The 16,968-nt window shown below is 39.1% G+C and overlaps 1 protein-coding gene across 1 annotated transcript in view; it reads left to right on the top strand.

The window, feature by feature from the left end:
- DRC11 (dynein regulatory complex subunit 11) overlaps positions 1-16,968 on the top strand; it is a 119,031-nt gene that overhangs the window by 68,972 nt on the left and 33,091 nt on the right. The window contains exons 11-14 of the mRNA XM_088132851.1: positions 9,106-9,198; positions 10,257-10,327; positions 11,775-11,857; positions 14,261-14,368. Coding sequence (XP_087988977.1) covers positions 9,106-9,198; positions 10,257-10,327; positions 11,775-11,857; positions 14,261-14,368 — 355 coding nt within the window. The remainder of the gene's footprint in view (positions 1-9,105; positions 9,199-10,256; positions 10,328-11,774; positions 11,858-14,260; positions 14,369-16,968) is intronic.

Below are 16,968 nucleotides of genomic sequence, written 5' to 3'. Positions count from 1 at the left end.
GTAAAATCATGTTTCAGTTCTAGGTTTTTTAAGACCCTGAATAGACTTTTCAGTATAATTATAATTAAATTTGTATTTAGTAGCATTGCATATGCATAATTTCTGGTCTGGTCTGTCATGAGATCCTGGAATCCTTGGTTGGTAGAGTGAAATAGAGTATACTGTTTTAGGCTACAGATTGTGTTCTTGTGTGTGTTGGAACTTCCAAAACTTCCAAAAGTTCTTGGAAGTGCAGTATTTTTGCCATTTATAATAACTGATCTTAGCTGAACTCAGAAAACCTAATGAGGGTCAGACTTGGTTAATACTTGGATGGGAAGCCACCAGGAAATTCCAGGGCTATAGACTGGACTGGGAAGCTGAAAGTACACTCAAGTCTCAGTGGAGGCTTAACAATTTACCTAAAACCACCTAGTATGTTTCTGGCAGAAGATTCAAAGCAGACTTCTCAATGTATGGTTCAGATTCTTATTTATTGTAGCACACCAGCTTTCCACTTATGTGTCCTGTAATTCCAGATACATTTTGTGTATACTGTAGAATTGTGAAACATCCATCCCATTTTTCCTGCTGGATACATAATCAGCATTTTCAGCTGGGCTGCAGAAAGGGGATTGTGGAACTACTGATCTGATCCCTGCCAGCCACCTGAATGGCTGACTGATGGGGGTGAGTTTCCCCTGCCATTAGTAGCAGGAGGCCCATGATCAGGCTGGATTATGAGAAAGAAAGGGAACTGGGCTTCCCACTCCATGTTGCAGCAGTTCTGCTTAAAATTGCTACATTGACATTGTGAACTCAGCAAATAGGCCACAGAGAGAAAAATGTTGTTACTTTCTCTTCCTCTTATTGGGGGTGGGGATTGGGGTTTGCAGTTACCTCCCTGCTGCAATGGAAAAACAGCAATTGGTCATCCAGTTGGCTGGCAGGGAGAAAAAGTTATTGCTTTCCCTTGCTTTCAACAAATCTGCTCATTATCCTTTGCATAGAAAAGATCGACTGATGTGTGTGTATGAAAAGATGAATAATATATGTGTGTGAAAGGCAGTAGTTTGCACAAGGAAGTATAATTTTTATGAATAGTATGTATGCGTGTGAGAAAGCATATACAGAGGAGCACGTATATATTGCTTATCTGGAACCTGGTGTGGTCTTCAAGCCAAAAAATTGCTTACATTTTTTAATTACTTAAAAAATTATATCAAGGCTCTGGCAGATCCTAAGACCTCAGGCTTTATTCCAGGATGATGCTACAGTACATCTCATGGTGCAATCTCAGATTCACTTCAACCAGAATATTTATTTATTCATTCATTCATTCCATATTTATCCCACCACAATCCAAGCAACTCTCAATGGTTTATATTATACAAGAAATATTGACATCTATGATAAGTCTTAAAATGCAGTAAACAATTTAAAACAAAATAGAATAAACCATAACATCCAAATAAACTAAGATAAAAATAACAGTAATGTAAAAATAAAGATGGATAAAACTCCCTAGCTAGTTAGAATGCTCTCCAGAACAGTTCAGTCTCCATATCCTCCTGAATGCCATCAGGGAGGGGGCCAGTCTGATCTCTACTGGGAGATTCTTGCAGAGGACTGCAGTTGCCACTGAAAAGCAGCCTCTCCTAGCCTCAACTCCCTTTATTTCCTGGAAGTGGGGAAGTAAGAGTAACTTCTTAGAAGGTGACCAGATGGGTCAAACCAACCCAGGTTGCAGTAAGCTGTTCTGCAGACACCCAGCTGCTAAGCCATTCATGGTTTTATAAGTCAAATCTATACTTTAAATCAACCTTTCTCAACCTTTGGACCCTGGGGGAACCCTTGAAATATGTTTCAGGCCTCAGGGAACCCCTGCACATTCAGGCCCAAATATAGGCCAGAAGTTACAAAATTATTATATTTGTTTCATGCATAGGCATGTATATACGCATTAACAGTGTTCTTAAACTTAAAAGAAAGAATGAAACTTATCTCTTTAATGTGAAACCTGTGCTTGTTTTTTGCTGTACAAATACTCAATTCTGGACCAAACCTGAGAGAAGCACACACAGATTTCATCTTCAACTGAAATAAGACAATTTCTGTCTTTGCTTTTGATGCCTGTTAAATAAGAAAAGGCTTGCTCACACATGTAAGAAGTTGAGAACTGCAGCAAAATATTCAGTGCCTTCCTGTGAATGGCAGGATACTCTTCTTTCACAGAAATCCAGAACTTGTCCATTGGGAGATGAGTGGATCTCATCTTGAGTGTACGATTAGATTACAGCTCACAAAGTTCTTCCTCTTCCTTCAAAGTGAAGTTCTCAGGCTGAGCAGAAGGTGCAGAGAAAGGATCCCTCACCCAGTTTTACATTTGTGTTGAAAGGGAGGGAAAGTACTGATCACTTTTGTTCTGCAGTACTTCCAGGTGGTTTTCAATTAGTTTTGAGACTTTTCTGGTACTGTTCTTCATTCTCAAGCCAAGCAGCAGTGGAAACATTTCAGTATTTCCTTTTGCACCATGATTTTTCCAAACATTCAGTTTTCTTTTAAATTCAAGAATCTTGCTTGTGGTTGTTGTTGTTTAGTCGTTAAGTCGTGTCCGACTCTCCGTGACCCCATGAACCATACTGCGCCAGGCCTTCCGGTCCTTCACTGCCTCCCTGAGTTTGCTCAGTTTCATGCTCATTGCTTCAGTGATGCTATCTAACTATCTCATCCTCTGCCGTCCTCTTCTCCTTTTGCCTTCAATCTTTCCCAGCATCAGGGTCTTCTCCAAAGAGATCTCTCTTCGCATTAGGTGACCAAAGTATCTGAGCTTGAGCTTCATTATCGATCCTTCCAATGAGCAATCAGGGTTGATTTCCTTTAAGATTGACTGGTTTGACCTCCTAGCAGTCCAGGGAACTCTCAAGAGTCTTCTCCAGCACCACAGTTCAAAGGCATCAATTCTTCGGCGCTCCGCCTTCTTTATGGTCCAGCTCTCACAGCCATACATTACTACTGGAAAAACCATAGCTCTGACTATGCGGATCTTTGTCGGCAAGGTGACGTCTCTGCTTTTTAATATGCTATCTAGGCTTGCCATGGCTTTCCTCCCAAGGAGCAAGCGTCTTTTAATTTCATGGCTGCAGTCTCCGTCTGCGGTGATCTTGGAGCCCAAATAAATGAAGTCTGTTACTGCTTCCATTTCTACCCCTTCTATTTGCCAGGAATTGATGGGTCCAGATGCCATGATCTTAGTTTTTTTAATGTTGAGTTTCAAACCAGCTTTCGCACTCTCCTCTTTCACCCTCATCAAGAGGCTCTTTAGTTCTTCTTCACTTTCTGCCATTAGGGTGGTATCGTCTGCATATCTGAGGTTGTTGATGATTCTCCCTGCAATCTTAATTCCGGCTTGTGATTCTTCCAGCCTGGTATTTCTCATGATGTACTCTGCATATAGGTTAAATAAGCAGGGTGACAGTATACAGCCTTGTCGTACACCTTTCCCTATTTTGAACCAATCGGTTGTTCCATGACTGGTTCTAACTGTTGCTTCTTGGCCTGCATACAGATTTCTCAGGAGGCAGGTAAGGTGGTCTGGTACTCCCATCTCTTTAAGAATTTGCCACAGTTTGTTGTGATCCACACAATCAAAGGCTTTTGCATAGTCAATGAAGCAGAAGTAGATATTTTTCTGGAACTCTCGTGCTTTCTCCATGATCCAGCGAATGTTGGCGATTTGATCTCTAGTTCCTCTGCCTCTTCGAAACCCAGCTTGTACATCCGGTAGTTCTCGGTTCATGTATTGCTGAAGCCTAGCTTGTAGGATTTTGAGCATAACCTTGCTAGCATGTGAAATGAGTGCAATTGTGCGATAGTTTGAGCATTCTTTGGCATTGCCCTTCTTTGGAATTGGAACATAAACTGACCTTTTCCAATCCCGTGGCCACTGTTGCGTTTTCCAAACTTGCTGGCATATTGAGTGCAGCACTTTAACACCATCGTCTTTTAGTATTTTAAATAACTCAGCTGGAATGCTGTCATCTCCACTAGCTTTGTTGTTAGCAATGCTTCCTAAGGCCCACTTGACTTCACTCTCTAGGATGTCTGGCTCAAGGTCAGCGATCACACCAGCGTGGACATCAGGGACATTAAGATCTTTCTTGTATAGTTCTTCTGTGTATTCTTGCCACCTCTTCTTAATCTCTTCTGCTTCTGTTAGGTCCCTGCCTTTTTTGTCCTTTATCATGCCCATCTTTGCACTAAACGTTCCTTTCATATCTCCAATTTTCTTGAAGAGATCTCTAGTCTTCCCCATTCTATTGTTTTCCTCGATTTCTTTGCATTGTTCATTTAAGAAGGCCTTCTTATCTCTCCTTGCTATTCTCTGGAAATCTGCATTCAGTTGCTTATATCTTTCCCTTTCACCCTTGCTTTTCGCATTCCTTCTTTCCACAGCTATTTGTAAAGCCTCATCAGACAGCCATTTTGCTTTCTTGCATTTCTTTTTCTTTGGGATGGTTTTAGTTGCTGCCTCCTGTACAATGTTACGGACCTCCGTCCATAGTTCTTCAGGCACTCTGTCTACCAAATCTAATCCTCTAAATCTATTCATCACCTTCACTGTGTACTCACAAGGAATATGATCTAAGTCATACCTGAGTGGTCTAGTGGTTTTCCCTACATTCTTCAATTTAAGCCTAAATTTTGCAGTAAGAAGCTCATGATCTGAGCCACAGTCAGCTCCTGGTCTTGTTTTTGCTGTCTGTATAGAGCTTCTCCATCTTTGGCTGCAAAGTATGTAATCAATCTGGTTTCGGTATTGACCATCTGGTGATGTCCATGTGTAGAGTCGTCTCTTGTGTTGTTGGAAAAGAGTGTTTGCTATGACTAGCTTGTTCTCTTGACAGAACTCTATTAGCCTTTGCCCTGCTTCATTTTGTACTCCAAGGCCAAACTTGCCTGTTATTCCGATTACTCCTTGACTTCCTACTTTAGCATTCCAATCCCCTATGATGAAAAGGACATCTTTTTGGTGCTAGTTCTAGAAGATGTTGTAGGTCTTCATAGAAGCGGTCAACCTCAGCTTCTTCAGCATCAGTGGTTGGGGCATAGACTTGGATGACTGTGATATTGAATGGTTTGCCTTGGATACGCACTGAGATTATTCTGTCGTTTTTGAGGTTGTACCCCATTACTGCCTTTCCGACTCTCTTATTGACTATGATTGCAACTCCATTTCTTCTAAGGGTTTCTTGCCCACAGTAGTAGATATAATGGTCACCCGAACTAAATTCACCCATTCCCGTCCATTTCAGTTCGCTGATTCCCAAGATGTCGATGTTCAGTCTTGTCATCTCATGTTTGACCACATCCAGCTTGCCTTGGTTCATAGATCTTACATTCCAGGTACCTATACAATATTGTTCTTTGCAGCATCGGACCTTCTTTTCGCTTCCAGATACATCCACAGCTGAACGTCCTTTCGGCTTTGGCCCAGCCGCTTCACTCTTTCTGGAGCTACTTGGAATTGCCCTCCGCTCTTCCCCAGTAGCATATTGGACACCTTCCAACCTGAGGGGCTCATCTTCCGGCGTCATATCTTTTAGCCTTTTAACATTGTCCATGGGGTTTTCTTGGCAAGGATACTGGAGTGGGTTACCATTTCCTTCTCCAGTGGACCACATTTTGTCAGAACTCTCTGTCATGACCTGTCCGTCTTGGGTGGCCCTGCACGGTATAGCTCATGGCTTCACTGAGTTACGCAAGCCCCTTCGCCACGACAAGGCAGTGATCCATGAAGGGGAAGAATCTTGCTACTTGAAGTCAAAACATTTTCTCCAGTGCCTTGCAGAGACTTGTTCAGCTGGTTCATGTGATGAAAGATGTCAGCTAAGTATGCTAGTTTCTGCAGCCATTCTCCATCTTCAAAGCACTCAGAAAATGTGAAATACTATTTTCTCAAAAATACTCTTGCAATTCCGCTGTCAGATCAAACACCCTGCTGAGAACTCTTTTCTCTGCTGAGCCACGGTATTTCTGTGTGTAACAGGAGACTTATGTGCTATTTGTCCAGGTTTTCACACACTTTTTAAAACATTCTTGAGTGAACTGGTCTTAGTTTAATAAAGTTAACCATTTTTGTAGCATCATCTAGAAATTTTCTCATTTCATCTCCAAGAGTTTTTGACACCAACACCACTCTGTGAAGAAAGCTGTGTGTTGTGATAACATCAGGATTTTCTTTTCTTACAAGAGAAATGAAACCTCCCATGTAGCCAACCATTGATGGAGCACCATCAGTACAGATGCTAACACAGTTCCTCCAGGACAGACTTTTTGTCTCCAGATATAAAGACAAAACATTAAATACATCTTGGCTTTTGCATGTTTCATGTAGATCTTTGCAGCAGAAAAAGTTTTCTTGAATTTCACCATCATTTACAAATCTTACAGATGCCATAACATGACATTTATTGGTAAAATGTGTTGATCAACTTGGATAGAAAAGCTGCTGTTCTTCAGTTTATCACACAAACCCTCTTCAGTATCATGTGACATGTCATCAATACGCCGACTTATTGTGCTGTTTGACAGTGAAACCTTTTCCATTTCTTGTACTGCATCTGGTCCTAGCATTTTTCCCACTATTATTTTACATGCTGGCATGATTACTTTCTCACCCAAAGCATGACTTTTCCTTTGCTGTGTAATAAGTTCTGCTACTAAATAACTTGCTTCTTGGAGTTTTTACTGACTATCATTTTACTAACAAAATATGTTTGTTCTGTGATTTCAATAGCCATTTCAAATAATCCGACCTTTTACTTGTCATATGGCTGTAATTTGTAGTTTAACTGTGCTGAAGCCATTTCATTTGTAAGTTGTTTGCCACAGATGAGGCACAATGGAATAGGACAACTTGGCTCACCAATCCACGTAAAACCCATTGATAAACAGCTTTCATTGTAAAGATGGACTTTTTTTTGAGTCCATTGATTACCAGTGCAGGGAAATGCCTGAGCAGATTTAAATTCTTCATTATTATCATCATTAAACTTATTGGTATTGTCCATTTTAGAATCCTCCTTTTCTCTCTCACACTTCCTCTTCAGAAATTGCCACATTGGACCTTCAGATGTGACTGAATAAACGTGTACAAAATTTATTTAAAATAATAGGATAAAATAACTGCAGGGAAACTGCAGGGAAAAGATGCAGGAGGGAGAGACTAACGTCACAAGACTAAGTTGGACGAGTCCATTAACTCCTTGAAAAATGCACTTCTCCCTTGCCTTCCTTCAATATATTCCTCCTTTCCTGCAATATATTTTTCCCTTTCTGCAATATAGTGTTCACCTGTTGTCAACAGTCTCCCCTATCTCATGTCAAAAATTAAGAATGGATTCAACCAAATAAACATAGTCCTACAGCATACCACCAGAAAGATCAGAAAGTTGTAACTAGATTTTTGCTCAGTCTCTGCTCATCACCGCAAGAATGTGTTGCCCACATTTGAAATATTTTTTAAAATAAATCATTATCTCCCAGGGAACCCCTAGCGACCTGTCGTGGAACCCTAGGATTCCACAGAACCCTGGTTGAGAAACCCTGCTTTAAATTTTACACAAAAACCAACTAGTTGCCAGTGCAGTATTCATAGCGCAGATGTAACCTGCACCCAGCATCAGGCAGCCAGTTGCCATATGGAACTGTAGTTTCCTAGTAAAGACAGTCCTGTATAGATTGCATTGCACTAGTAATGAATTATTGTAGCCAGATAAGTAGTAATGCAGTAGTAATGAATTACCTTTCACCAGATAAGGTCATAGTTGATGCACCAGCTGGAGTTGAGCAAACATCCCTCTAGCCACAGCTTCCACCTGCTCAAGCAGGAGCCAAGAGTCCAGAAAGCCTCCCAAATTGCAAAACTGCTCCTTCAGAGGTAGTGCTTGTCCATCCAGAGTTTGTTCATTTAAAAAATTTGTATGGCTACCCATCTAAAAACTCAGGTCTGGGTGGCTCACAACAACAATAAAACCCAGAACTATAAAAACCATAAAACCAATACAACTCGCCACCTCAGTCATCCCCTTGGGATGCCCCATAACCAATTCCAGACATCCTCGCTCTACCCCAGTACCTGGGTAATAGGCCAGGTTTTGATGGCCTTCCAAAAGGCTAAAACGGGGGGGGGGGGGACTACCAAATCACCAAAGGGAGCTTGTTCCGTAAGGTAGGGGCAGCCACAGAACAGGCATGCTTCCGAGGTCCCACTAGATGGCAAGATTTCAGGCTAGGGACCTGGAGTGTACCTACCCTATCTAATCTGGTATTAATAGAGAACCTTAATGTACAAACACTATTTCCATTTTCCTTGGGTTTAACTTCAGTCTGTTCTCTCCCATCGAGGTACCAGCATATCCTTGATACCACATTCCAAACTGTCTGATTACCTCTCCCAGTGGCTTCATAAAGATGTTAAAAAGTAGGGGAGAGAGGATCAACCCCTACGGCACTCCACAAGATAAGCGGCCATTGAGCTGACTTCCCCCACTACCACTGACTAAAACCACCCATTGAGGATGGAGTGGAAATACTGCAGAACAGGGCTCTGATCCCCATCCCTAGCTGGTTGATGGTATCAAAAGCTGTTGAGAATTCTAAACAGACCAGGAGGTCTATTCACTATCCCCATCCAGTTCCTGACAGAGCTCATCAGTTGAGTGACCAATGCTATCTCAGTCCCAAACCTACAAAGGGTCCAGATAATGCACTTTATCTAGGAGTGCTTCACAGCTGTTCCACCATCACTGTCTTAAGCATCTTTCCCAGAAAGGGAAAAATTTGAGACTAGGCATTATGGACCATGGACTATCTGAAATCAACTATGAAAAGAGAGCCCAAGAGGTTGATCTTCCACATCTGATCCAGTCCTTCTACCTTTAACTAAAACATGATTCCATACTGGCTTACAGGTCTAATCCTCCCTCCAAAATAAAAATACTAACAAAATTGGATAATTGTATATGAGTGTTGCTTTTACTCTTAGCATAACATTTGTATTTTCTGGTTGCGGATTCTTTTAGCACAGTATTTCTTATTACATCCGTGTATGTGTTCAAACAGGTGGATGAGCTAATGCGCCAGGAACTGAAGAATCTAAAATTAGCTGTGGATAGAGAGACAGAGAAAACAGGGAAAAAAGGGAAAAAAGGAAAGGTAAATAGAACATGCTATTATATTATGAGTAGAATAAATAATTGACTAAGAGTCAATATAGTAACTATTGATCCTATCTTACATAAATGTCTTCCAGAGTGGTTGCGTTCCTCACTGACATGATGGGCTCATTGAAGGGACAATAGGAGAGTGATTAGTAGAGTCTTTGGGATGTGAATGTCTTACTCCTAATTCCTCACTCATCCCCAAGCGGGTCGTTAAGTGCTGACATTTATGGGGTCCCCTCTAACCAACTTTCTAGACTGAAGAAGCTGCTTGGAGAAGCAGCGAAACGTATCACACCAAAAGAAAAGAAGTCCAGTTGCCATTACTCAACCTCTATGTAAGGAAGGTTGCTTACATGTTTCATTGCCTGGAAGAATAGACTACATGTATGAATATTAATTGCATGAATAAGTTGTCTGTAGCAACATTTGGACTATAGCATGAACTGGTAATGAAAACTGGAGTAAGAGTAAGTTTATTATTGTAACCACAGGTCATAACATAGAGCATATCATAAAATAAAGTAAATTAACAGTGGAAAACAAGATTATAAAGTGAGTAATAGATGAATAGGTGATTTATGCTAAAACAGGGTTTATAGGACTTACTTGGTCTGGCTTGTAGGTCAAATTCTCTGACACAAGCCATCCAACTAAGTTAGAGTTTTCACAATCATTACTGTTCCATCTCTGACTCAGTGAGGGGCAGCACGAGATGGTAGAATGAATTAGTAGTTGAGCTATCCTAAAGTTGAATGAAGGATGCCTGCGTGGTGTTTTCACAATTGATGAATTAATGAAAGACATAAAAATATCGAGTATCACATTAATAGTATACAGTTTTAATGCAGAAAGAAACATGCATTTAGTATAATACAGTATCAGAAGCTGGGGAACATGAAATACATGTAAACAAAATAAAAACAGTTCTTCTTATTTGTATGAGGAGGTGGCCTCATCATAGAAGTCTCTAAAATTATTGTACTGGGATGAAAATTTTTGCCACATGTGGAAGTATTACCTTTGCAAAGTATTTCCATTTATGATCTTCAGAAAAAGAAAAAAGGAAAAAAAGGTGGAAAAAAGAAAAAGTCGAAGAAAGATAAAGATCTGACATCTGACCGGTAAAGATGCACTTGCTCCTCTGAGATTCACACTGATAAATGTCTGAACCTATTAACTCCAATTCTTTGGCTATTATGGAGAATCTAACACCGGATTCTTTTTAAATGTCTAATAATACAGAAAGAAATTTAAATAAGGGCGTGTTGAATTTGCAGAAAGTTTATTTTAGGTTATATGTACAATAGTTTCTGTGAGTTTTCTTCATATGCATCAGATGTACATTTAATTTTATTCCAGATAGCAAGTGAGAAACCCCTGGTAGTTTCAGATATATATTTGAATTTTCCATCTATTTTTAAGATTCTTGAAATAGGATATGAACTGGTCCTTCCATAAGAGCTAAACATTTTCTTTGTTTTATTCCTAGAGTCTGATTGTGGGAAATTTAGGATGGGTAATGTTGGTGACAGAAAATTCAAGCATAATAGATAGATGTTGCTATAGTACCTTAGTTAATCACTTAAATTTCCTACTTCCCTTCAGAACTGAATATATGTATCAGTAGTGCAATTACCACAAAGCTTTATAATAGTGGTATTGTGTATTATCTTATTTGAAAATGTGGTGGCCAGTCTCCTTCATTTGATGTCCTGCCTGACCATTGTGCCAAATGGGATATTGGATATCTGCCCAAGAATTGTGGCCTGAAAGCACCACTGTTTATGTTCCTTTGAATTTTCCAAATCACCCAAATGGCAGGACCAAATGTTAAATTCAATTTTCTACAAAAAATCCTAACCCTACTGATATGTAAAATCTGAGTAGAGTCTTAGCCCTTGCCCATTGCATCCCAAACTACAATTTCCAACATTCCCTTTAAGTACATAAAAATGCTCCTATAGGTCATTTGCATGAATAATTAAGTGCAATTGAACTATATTATAGTTTGTACCTTACTCCAAGAAAAGACATTTTTACCACAGAGTTGCTTCCAGAAGTCTGTGATTCACAAACTCTTTCTAAAAAACAAACAGTTCATAAATTCTGAATGGCACTGAAATGCAGTAGTATATTAAGAATAGCCCTGAAATAATATGATAATGTGCATATGGTAGAGGCTTGAATCACAGATGTATTTGAAACAGTGACTCCATATGTAAATAATAGTTGATTCTGAATTGTAATTTGGATTGTGCTTTTTGACCCTACTTCAGAGCTAACATGCATAGGATTGCTTCATTTTTCAATATACTACAATAATGCTAAATAAACATGTATGCTTTTGTAGTATTTAAGCCCTGCAGATGGAGAGGTATGGCAGTTACAATAAGTGCATAATGGCAAGCTTTCATTAAAATTATGAATAATGAAGATACTATTAAATATAAAAATATTTTTAGGCAAGAACATTTAAAGGGGACATCTAATTTATGAGAACAAATTAGAGAAAATATATGGCTTTGTCTACAAATATGGTTGTGTATCTTACTCTCTATTTCTGCATAGGACTATTGATTCTCTTTACCAAGAGCTGGTAAAAGAAGGAATATTAGTAAGAAGTAAGAAAGTAAAACTCAGCGATTATGTTGGTAAAGTATAAACTTTATGTGTTAATACAGACCACATATTTATTTTGGATTTACATTATGTAATGTATAATATTGGACTTAAACGTTTGTGACAGAGTTGGCAATGAATAAATGAACTATAACACCAGTAATTTTAATTTCAGATAAAAGTTACTGATAATCAGCATCTTGGTGACAGAAAATGCAGATTAAAATAAATTCAGATGACTGTCTCTTCAGGATTTTGGCTGCAGTTTATACTCTGTATGTTTTTTAATTTTAGTAAATTGTTCTTCCTGAGAGTAGCAGACCCCAAACAGGATTAAAGGCTGATACAGTAACATAGTATTCATGGTCTTAACTTAAATATCTAGTATTCTGTAATAATAATAGAGAATACCAAAGATAAGGTTTTTAAGATGTTTGTAAGTAACTGGGCCACCCCACTTCCACAGCTGTTAAATAAATAAAAGTAGAAAAACTTGAAAAGCACAGGGGAGGAGTAGCACCAGGACAAACTGAATGTTCTTCACAGGTTGTTGAGTGATCTTTAAATATAGCTAGCAGGCTAATTTGCCATATAATTACTCACAGTAAGTCTTATTCAGTTCTCTTGCCTTGGTGCAAGAGCAGTTGAATATTTCAATAGAGCATATTTCTGAGTGAATTTAGGATAGATAATAGCAGGAACAGCACAAACATGCACACACAAAGTGCTTTGTACTCATTATTATAGTGGCATTTATGACAACCGTGTAAGTTTAGCTAGTATTCCTATCTCCAAATTTCAAGTAGTCCAAAAGTTAATGCCTTGCAACAGCTTTCCACACTTTGGAGAATTACAATTATGAACTTAAACATTACTGTATGTCAAGCACCTTCTGATTCTATAACACATACTTCAATATTGGGTAATAGCTCAGCTACCAGGCTTTTTCCCAAGTGAGTAAGCAATTCATGCTGCATTCTGGTTGTGCTTCTGTGCTTTGTCATTTCGTTTATATATGTACAGTATTGGTACAGTGTGTTTTAGAATTGTTACTTAGCATTCCATGATAAAATAGGGCTATGCAGTGCTTCAGATTTAATTCAAAAAGATAATTAGGGGTGTTATATAGCATGTTCAACTTTTTAAAGCAGTAGTGCTTTTCCTCAGGAATTCATCCATCCATCCATCCATCCATCCATCCATCCATCCATCCATCCATCCATCCAATTTGTCAAGTAGTGCCTTTCCTCAGGATGCAGCAACTGTGTGATCCCATGAAAAAGCATAGCTGTTTTAAAGAGTTGTTAAGCATATGCTATGTTGGTGCTCCCATGTGCACCGAAGGGCCATTTCAGAATCATATCCGAAGCATAGCATAGTCCTAATAGGCAGTGCTACTTTAAAGTTATTGGTTATGCTTGTTTTTGGTTTTGGCAAGTCTCTTAATTGTGTTAAATATCTGGTACTTTATCTGGGATAACAGTAACTTTCACTACAGGTAGTCCTCATTTACCAACAGTAATTGAGACCTGGAACACCATCCCTGTGCAATGTCACATGACCGCATCAACTCACATGACAGCAGTTCTGGCAGTCCCAGTTGCTGTTGTTAGGTGAATCCTGCATGGTTGCAGCGTCTTGCTGTGACATTATCACCATTTGTGACCTCCTGCTGGCTTCCCCATTGATTTTGCTTGGCCACCAAGTGCCCAAATTGCAATCACATGACTGTGGGGATGCCAGAACAGCTGCAACTACAAAGACTTATCATAAATACTCCTCGTTCAATGCCATCATAACTTTGAACAGTCGTTGAATGAGTGGACGTTAAGCAAGGACTACCTGTATTAGCTAGCACTTCAGCATGGAAGTCTAGAACCTGTGTTTATTTCTCTTTCATATTAGTGGGGTAGACTACCCACAATGGAGGAATGGTTGGTGAAGATGATGGAACTTGCAGAGATGGCTAAATTAACTTCTTTGATTAGAGAAAAAAATATCTACATTTATGGCTGACTGGAAACCCCTTACAGACTTTTTGGAGGAAACAGAAAAAATGCACTTATGATTTGTGGTTTTGATGATTAGAAAAAAATTGGATAATAGAAAAAAGTGAGCTTTTTTTGTAATCCAAATTAAGAATTAATTTTGTAATTGTACTTGTATTTGCTGCAAAAGAAATTGAAAGCTTCTTTCTTTTCCTTTTTGTTCTCTTTTTACTTCTTTTCTTTCTTTGCTCTTTTTACTCTTCATTAGTTTATATTAGTTTTTATGTTCTTTGTAAAATCTTTAATAAAATTTGTTTAAAAAAAGAGAATGTGTTCCAAGATAATATAACCAGCTGTTAGGGTGGAAAATATTATATTTATGTTCCTAACAGGTTTTAATTTTTGAAACTAAGTTTTTTGTATTACATGTTTGTTTCTTCTTTGTAGGTGAGTACAGCTATCTGGGGACTACACTTCGACAGGTGGATGTAGAACCAATGCCTTCTCTTACAGATGTGAAGCAGCTTATAGCACTGTATGGAATATTGCCATTAGGTAAGATCATCATCACTGGCCAGAGGGCAGAATACCGTGCTTGGTTTCCTGATAGCCTCATATTTTTACTACCTATGACAATATTTAATTTATTTCTCTTGAAATAATTCTATACAGTTCTTATCTCATGAGGTACTCTCAATTGAGACAACATGATTTTAATAGTATAGTTTAATTTTTAAAAAAGTCTTAACTACTACTTTTTTATTTTATTTCCATCATAACAGTTTGGCAGCTGCAGCATATCCAACAAAGCCACTTAGGGAAAATAATAGCAAATTTAATCTCCAATATTTAAATAAAGTTTGAAGAAAGGCTGAGATTTTAATGTAAACCAGCTAACATATAAACGAGCTAACTTTTCCCCTTTTCCCTTTATTTAGAAAGATATACTTCTAGAAGAGATAATATCAATAAGTGGACAAAGAAAATTTCTCATGTTATACAATTAATGCTTAATATACATTAATAAATGATAAAACATACCAGGCAAAGTACATTGAATTGTTTTTGTGACAGACAGACAGATATAAAAAGTATAAATCTTTAAGCTTAGTGCCAAATCCCCATTGTATTATTATTTATGCATACTGAGCTCTCTGGAGAAGGCTCTAATACTGGGAAAGGTGAAAGGAAAGAGAACAAGAAGACAACCAGCAGCAAGGTGGATAGATTCAGTTACAGTGGTGATGGGGTTGCTGTTGGAAGACCTGAAGGACAAGGTTAGGGACAGATCGTCATGGAGAATATCGATGTGGCCACTAAGAGTCGACAACAACTTGATGGCACGTAATCAAAAAAAAAAGAAAGGGAAAAAAACTACTAAACTAATATAGATAAGTATTTAACTTCTGACTTCCCCCTTCTTCTTTGTGCTCCAACCAATTTACAGTAGTTATTAACATAAACTTTAGAAACCATACTCTGAGTGTTTATATTTGCCTTGCTACATGATATATGTTTGGAAACTATTCTTGCTTAAATTTAACAGAAGTTTAAAAATAAACTTCTATTATGTATATATATACAGGTAGTCCTCACTTACTGACCACTTGTTCAGTGACCATTCAAAGTTGTGACAGCGCTGAACAAGTAGTACTTATGAGCAGTCCTCGAAATTCTGATTGTTACACCACCCCCACAGTCATGTGATGGCCATTTGTGACCTTCTCTGCCAACTTCCCACAAGCAAACTCAACGGGGAAGCTGGCAGGGAAGGTTGCAAGTCGTTCTGGTAAGTCTCCCTAGCCTCCCTGCACTCATGCATTGTGGTGCCCTGCTTCCCCTGGCCTCCCTTCACTTGTGCAGCATAGCACCCTGCTTGCCCTGGCCTCCCTTCACTCACACGCTGCCCTGCTTCCCCAGCCTCCCTTCACTCATATGGCATAGCGCCCTGTTTACCCTGGCCTCCCTACATTCACACAGCACCATGCCCTCCTTCCCCTGGCCCCCCTTCTCTCAGATACTGTCAGATTCAGCCCAAGAACAACAGCAAGACAGTCCAGAACAGTTTAGCTCCTTTATTAGCTTACACCTAATAGACAGAATCTCACCAGACTAAACCTGTACCACAACAACAGTCACTATAACCATGAGGCCCCTAGGGAGGGGCCAGTCTCATTCTCTTGGCTTTCCCACACTCCGGCTGGGGACTGAGGAAGTGCTTCCCCTGGAATCTCTCCCCCCTCCTGGCAACCTTGAAGCTCCATTCCAGAACCTTCCTTGCTCATGCCTTCCATCACACATACAGCCTGCGCTGAGTTTCCCCATCCCCTCAGCACCCCCCCCCCATGACATACCCATATTTCTTACCTGGGACTCCCACTGCTTCCCTCTTAATCATCTGCGTGTCTTGGGGTTACAACAACAACCAGGACTGCCAGAATAGTCACTAAGTGATGTGGTCAGGTGGCATCACACTTTACATCCGCATCACTTAGCAACTGCAGTCCCAGTCCCAATTGCCATCGTAACCCGAGGACTATCTGTACTGTCAGTTTTGCCATTGCTGCATATTCTCCAAGTTCAAGTTCCCAATCAGAGATTTTCCAATGTTATACAAAGTTTGTCCTCGCAGTTGTGAGCATGTATCTTAATAAATTATGGTATCTTTTATTGATATGTTCTGGAATTGTGCCTAGTAAAAAGAGCTGTGGTTTCATTTAAAATTTGATTTTTAAGAGTCTCTGAATAGTGCTATGTATGTCTTTCCAGTACTTCTGGGGCGTTTTTTGCATATCCACCACATATGGTAGAATGTTCCTTCTGTCTCGTGGCATTTCCAACATTTAATGCTGTAAGATTTCTCTATTTTGGCAATTACTGATGGAGTTGTATGCCATCTATAAAACATTTTATACCAGTATTCTCTTAAATTATAGCTTGGAGTACAAAATCTATTTTATAGATTTATTCCATAATTCTTGCCCTTGTTGTGTGGGGACTATTTCTTTAACATTTTGCATCCAATTTATCATACATTTTTTAATTTGTCCTGTCTCTATATCATATTTAAGCAGGAATTTATGTATGTACCCTAATAGGTGGCCTTGATTTTGTATGAGCATTTCAAATTCTGTCATTTTTTTTAATGTCCCTGC

The sequence above is a fragment of the Python bivittatus genome, unplaced genomic scaffold (assembly GCF_059951505.1).
Source record: "Python bivittatus isolate LINGU-HERP-01145 unplaced genomic scaffold, Pbiv_v1 ctg000020_np1212, whole genome shotgun sequence".
Classification (NCBI taxonomy): Eukaryota; Metazoa; Chordata; class Lepidosauria; order Squamata; family Pythonidae; genus Python; species Python bivittatus.
Note: the sequence above shows the minus strand (reverse complement) of the source record. Positions and strands in the feature narration are given on the sequence as shown.